We start from the raw sequence: 6605 nt of genomic DNA, 5'->3' as shown, positions 1-6605 counted from the left end.
CTCTGTGTCGGATAACATCTGAACTCGGGTTGCGACGACAGTCAATAAAAGGTTGTTTTTTTGTTTTTGTTTAATAGTGTGTGAAAATGTATTCATTTGTGTCATTTGTCGTCAACAGGTATGAACGGTACATGCATTTTACCCAGTGGAAATGCAAAATTTAGGAAGTAATCCTAGTCTGATCACCTAATTCCCAAGTCAACCACTTTGTTGACTGCATGTAACAAGACAGTAGCTTGTGAGAACGCAACTTGATCATATTATACAGGAATACAGGAATCATTTCAGAAGCTTTACGCCATCTTTAAAAGTGCTCATATTATGCTTTATTCCTTTCATTTATTGTGTTATATGTCATTTTTGTGAACATTGCAAAGTGCAAAAGCCCAAAGTCCACCACAAAGGGACTTACCATCTCCAACAGAAAACACTGTTCACAAATACAATGAACCTGGTAATTAGCATAATATGAGCACTTTAAATAATTCTGACAATTTTTTGTTTGTTTTAAAATGAGATGTGATTTGTTGTTGGGGATCACCAAAGTCAGTAAGATTCATCCTCTGGGGATCATGCTTGTCTGTCCTAAATCTCTTAATAGTCCATCCTGCCGTATTTATAGCTGATATTTTTTGGACCAAAGTGGTGGACCGTAGAGCAACGCTGCTGGCAAGGGGAAAAAAGAAAGGGGTACTTTGTCCTAGACCCAAGGACCCAATAAAAAAAAGGTTGAACTCTGTATCTTATTTTCTGAGAGTGTTAAAGGAGCTCAGGGTGTCCCCTGGCTTCACCACTGACGTAAAGCTTAAAGATAATTTGACTCTGTGGCTCATCTGTAACTCAGTGAAGATTCATTTGGGAGAAAGAGAGGGCGAGTGTTTTAGTTTTGGAGACAGGAAGAAAACACTTCTGTGAATCTGACTGTTACCCTCCCCTAGAGGCTAAAGTGGAAATGACTTTGTCTTTGACAGCGAAGTACTGTTGCACAGCCTGGGGCTTCTTCCTTTTCCCATCTATCCCTCTGCTGCTTCACTCTCTCTCATTCATCTTCTGTTTCAGTTCAGTTATGTTACACATCAGAGGAAAATAAGAGAACTATGTGATTGAAGAAAAAACTGGCAGAGTAATAAACAGGAAGGGATGCAAAAAAAAAATCACCTTTGCTTTCAGATCTAACATCTTTTAGGAATTATAGATGTCTGGATTTACATTAATCTGTGGTCAATGGTTTTACTGTGCAGCTCCCAGATTTAAAAAAACAAAATCCCATTGTTCTGCATCCAGTGGACACCAGGCTGACCCTTTTGGTTCCATTATGGAAAATGAGGGACCCTGTGTTTTCTTTACTATACTAGGGAAAAAAAAGTTAGAGTATCACGGCCTCTGCCACACAAATTTTGCCAACTTTATGAAAGTGCAATGAAGTATCCATGTATTGGGGTATGGATGTGTATTAAAAAAAAGAAAAGAGGGAAAGGGGACTAGCACCCTCTAGCTCTACCTTTCTGCTCCATTGTTAACTTCTGAAACTCTTCAAAGGACAGTATTTATTTCTTGCACACTGCCAGCGCCAATGTTTTCAGTCACTTTCATCAACAAACATTGCATTTTCAAATCTGTTCCTGTTGCATGACTTCTTATGAACCGGTCTACAAGATGTGCATTAAACAGCTCTTAATTCAACCTCCTGACCTCTGAAGCACATACGGTTCCAGGAATCTTTCACTAGAATTTTCACTTTACTTCTAGTCGAGATTCCAAACACACCGAAAAATGCCTTAAAATATTTTAGGGACTTTTCTATGAATTGATGCTCAGGGCATTTACAATATTTTCATGTGACATAGTTGTAGCAATAAAAACACACTTTTCTGAATTGGTATTAAATATTTACATCAGTATTTGAGTCAGTAAGTGTTGAAACAATGGACAGCATAGGTTGGAACAAGTGTGAAACTCAAAGGTGAAATTTGAAAGTTTAAAGGGTTAATAACGTTGTTTGAGAGCATTTCAAGAATGTTCTCATAACGTGGGAATGAGGCAGGGACAGGCTAGGAACCTTTAAAAGATTAGCATTACCATAACCCAGTGGGAACGTTACGAGAACCTTCTGGGAGCCAACAACTGCTCACTGGGTCTCTTCTTCTCTCCTCCTTCACACCCCAAACTCTGTCTCCCTGTCTCTTACTAATTAGTACAACCTGTCAGCCTCTCTCGGTTGCTGTGGCGACTAGCTGTTGTCAAGGCAACTCCAGTGGTCTGTGTGGCACAGTGAGGGAGGTGGTAGCTGGTGGGGGGTGTTATCAGGCAGGAAGGTGAGATAAGAGTTCATTTCTCCTTTAGTAGATAAGAGAGTAGCTGGTCCCTGTCAGGGAGACGTTGAAACCACAGGAAACCAGTAAAGACACGTAAAGGCAGAGAGAATTTCTGCTGATCTGAATATTTCTATCACTATTGATTTTGAAGTTGCGGTACTATCACAGAAGATAGTAGAAGAAACATATGATTGCAAAGTGAATGCATTGAGTGTAATTTCATTTCCAATGTTAAATAAATACTAGGCTGTATAATAGTTCTTTAAAATGAGAGAATTTTTTTTCCAAGTTTTACCTTTGGGATACAATTATTATTTCAATAGTTCATTTATTGACTAGTAGATCAACCGAAATAATTTAAGCGCACATTGATATTTTCTGCTTTCAGCTTCTCAAATGTGTGATTTAAACTACCAGCTTTTGTTTTAAAGTAACCACTTATTTAAGCAGCATTCTTGCATTAAACATAGAGCAGTACATTAGGGACAAAGGAGAGGAGAAGAAAACAAGTTGCTCAGTTTTAGATTAGCTAGCTGTCTGATAGGACATCAACATTTCAGTCTCACAAGGGTCTTTAATATTGTTGGGGGGGGAAGAATGATGAAAATTAAAAGAATCATTGGATGATATTCAATCTTCCCAGTGACAAAAACACAGAACTTAGGGTTTCTTTCATTAAAGTCAGCACAAACCCTCTAAAGATAATGCATGATTTATTCCTCACATCTGGATTGCTGTTCCAAAGCACTGGTCTCTAAAATTCTTGCAAAAACAAACACTGGATTATCCCCCTCCCCCCCCCCCATCATCCACTGAGGGGACCCATAGGAGAGGATAACCTGGCCAGTGGGCCCCATGGGATTTGATTTTCAGCCCCCTTATCTTAAGTGTGGATTAGTAAAGATATCTCCACCAAAACTGAAGACTAAAGAAAACTTGTATTTTAAATTGAGTCCTCCAGTGTGGTTTTATTGCAATTTTTATTAACACCAGCCTTCATATTAAAAAATTTCTACATTTCTGTGAGAATACAAATGTTAAAATTCTATATCATTGACTGCAAAGAACATTGTACACTGAATACCTCATCTGACAAAACAGCAGTAAGTCACATTAAGAAATTGAGACATCCTAACTTTGGACCAAGAAAAGCTTAAAAAAAAATAACTGGTGGATATATGGTAGTGAGACATGTCAATAGACATCAGCGACACCCGCACTCATCCACCACCATGTCCTGGTAATGTCGGAGCACCACGTTGTCGTTGTTGTCGTAGTAGAGCATGGAGATTGGGGAGAGACGGATGGGGACGCAGCAGGGCTGGGGCGTGCCGTGCGGGTCCAGGGAGTGCACCAGGGTCTGCAGGATGGCGTGGTTGGTGCCATTCAGACTCTCACTGAGTGGAAACGGGCACTCGCCGTGGCAGTAGTTGGCCATGTAGCCCTGTGGAGCGATGATCCAGTCCTGCCAACCCACGTCTTTAAAGTCAATGTAGAGGCGGCGGGCCTTGCACACGTTGCTGGGTGTCACCGGGAGGTGGACAGCACTTCTTCTCTGTCTAGAGCTACACTGGTGGGGATTAAGGGACACGACCACCAGCGAGGCCTGGATCAGCGGCAGGGTGAAGGCTGGTTCCAAAGGGAGGGAGTTCCCGGGGTGAAATGGAAGAAGCTCCTTTGAATCTGTGCTGTGAAGAAGCAGCTCTAAAACTAAACCGTAGTTGCGTCCCGGTTTGCGCCAGCTCTCTGCCAACGAGGTGAGGTCCATGGTGATGGAGGCGGGCTCAGGCTGCAGCTGGACTGACTGGGACAGCAGGAGTCTGCGGTTGGCCTGGGGATTGGCTCCCCTCAGCGTGGCTCGAAGCACTCTATACAGAGAAACGCCGAGGGCCCGGGGCCCGTGAAGGTAATCTGCAGATTGGAAGAGGTTCCAGTGGAACTTGATTTCCAGCTGAGCCAGAGACAGCAGCTCCACAGGCTGCAGGACAGACACGTTGAAGAAAAGCTGCTTCTCCAGACAGGCCTGACAGCTGCTGCTCCAGCCTGACATCAGCCTGCCTGCAAAACATCAGCGGGGAGAGGAGCAGTTCAACCGCATGGGTTTTTAGGTTTTATATTTAAGCCGAGATGGGATGCATGATAACTTCAATCATAAAGAATAATCATTTGTCATGGCCAATTACTTCTCTCTCTCTCTCTCTCTCTCTCTCTCACACACACACGTTTAGCAGCACCTATAAAGACGAGTATGATTTAGGGCCAAGGCCTAAAAATAACGAGCCTTTTGTTGTCTATTTTTATAAAAATGCATTGTCACTGATTGCTCTGCCATGTTTCTGTTTCTGATCTCTCTCTCTCTCTCTCTCTCTCTCTCTCTCTCTCTCTCTCTCTCTCTCTCTCTCTCTCTCTCTCTCTCTCTCTCTCTCTCTCTCTCTCTCTCTCTCTCTCTCTCTCTCTCTCTCTCTCTCTCTCTCTCTCTCTCTCTCTCTCTCTCTCTCTCTCTCTCTCTCTCTCTCTCTGCAGAGCCTGCTTTTTAATAAACACAGATGTGCAAAACTTTGCACAACCACAACACATGGAATATGCCACTGTTCACAGTGATAAAAATGTCCTTCTTAGTCGACTGAAAACGGATGGAAAGGAATATTAGGGCTATGCATATGATAATTATAAAGTCTATCCACGACTCCACGGGTAGGACTACTAATTTATTATTTTATTTAAAAGAATTTCATTTTCTTTACCACCGGGCAGATTTTCAGAAATTTATTTCAGAAACATAAGTAGTCTACTAAAAACAGGCTATCTAAAAAAAAGTTTGAGCTCTGCCTTTAATTAATTGGAAGTTTAAAAGGCAGAATTTACATTTGACGGTCTCCATCTAGGCCTAAGTTGTGGTCGTGAGGAAACATCTAGCTACACTTCACATGACAACTTAAAAACATTTGGCCTTTACAACCAGTCAACACACTAAATATGAAGACCTACCTTGGTCCTGCACGTATCGGATGATGTTGCCGCGGACTCCGTACTCAGACACCGTGCAGGGCTCGCTCTCCCGGGCCTGGATGTTGCCTGACCTCCGGAACATTCTCCAGAGAGCGGAGGGGACGTGGCGCTGGGGCTGGTGGCTCCCCGCGGGCCGGGGCTGCTCGGAGAGTCCCAGGGAGCTGAGGAAGAGCCGCTCCTGGCTCCTCATCTCCTCGACATGTGAAAGAGCACACACACCGATGAAACACGCCACCAGCAGCAGCAGAAGAGTCACGTTAGGCCTCATGTTTGATTGTACTACTCAGGTCTGTTGGTACCTCACCTGTAACGTTTCCCCCAAAGAGAGCGGGGCGTTTGTTTTACCCTGTGAAACCTCCCGGTGTGCAGCTGCATAATCAAGGTAATGAGAAGCGGGCAGAGATAAGGTGAGCGGGGCGGGAAGAGACTTGGAGACTTTAACGTGTCAGTGGGAGATTCATCACAAAACCCAAGAGTTTGAGTTATAGACGAAGAAGTTGAAATAGAAAGCTGGTGAATTGATTAAAAGGTGAATTTATCCAAAGTAGGCTATATCAAATCAAGATACTTTAGGGCTACTATAAGATAGTACTACAGGGGTTGACATTACTTTATTAATTTCATTCAAAACAACAAATGTTTCTTATATTTAAAACAAAAAGCAGCATAATCAGGATAATCTTAAGACTTCAGTGTAAACTGTTTACCTTCTGTCCAACAATGCAGTCCCCTAATGAAACCATTGTTAACATTGGGAGGTTACTGGGACTACATAAAAGGTCAGGACGTACCAACATCATGGAGACCACAACTGTCTGCCCCCAAATTATTTTAGCAGTTTGAACTCTTTCAACCAACACAGCTAACATGACTTAAAATGATCAAAACACAGCAACAATTAACTCGCACTGCCAAAGTTTGCCTCAAATCATTCTCTCCTGCATGTTTACATCTAAAATCATATTGTTTCAACTTAAAGTAACTGTTTGTTTCACCCATCTAATCCCTCACGGGCACTGATCAGGCTAAACATTAACACCACTTTGTGTAGGATATAAATACATAAATAAATAGGATGAAAAAAGACTTTGGTGTATAGTAGTAGTATAAAAAATAACACTGTTGCAGACATCACTGCACACTACTAATTAGCATGTCTACCCGTTGTGTATCCACACCTAAAAAGAGATTGTAGTTAGAAATACACACACCAAACCCAACAGAAAAAGCTATACCAATGTGTTAAACTAATGCCTGAGTTTATTTAGCAGTATTTCTACC

General features: G+C 42.2%; 1 protein-coding gene across 1 annotated transcript; it reads right to left on the bottom strand.

Annotated features, from left to right (window-relative positions):
* Positions 1–3251: 3251 nt before the first annotated feature.
* On the bottom strand, positions 3252–5689 carry gdf3 (growth differentiation factor 3). Its single transcript, XM_034884616.1, has 2 exons — positions 5304–5689; positions 3252–4373 (listed from the first exon to the last, which is right to left on the bottom strand). Exons 1-2 carry the CDS (start codon positions 5590–5592, stop codon positions 3520–3522), a joined length of 1143 nt encoding a protein of 380 aa, XP_034740507.1. The 5' UTR covers positions 5593–5689; the 3' UTR covers positions 3252–3519.
* Between the last annotated feature and the right edge of the window lie 916 nt (positions 5690–6605).

Source organism: Etheostoma cragini, chromosome 11 (assembly GCF_013103735.1).
Source record: "Etheostoma cragini isolate CJK2018 chromosome 11, CSU_Ecrag_1.0, whole genome shotgun sequence".
Lineage (NCBI taxonomy): Eukaryota > Metazoa > Chordata > Actinopteri > Perciformes > Percidae > Etheostoma > Etheostoma cragini.
This window is presented reverse-complemented; position numbering and strand designations above follow the sequence as displayed.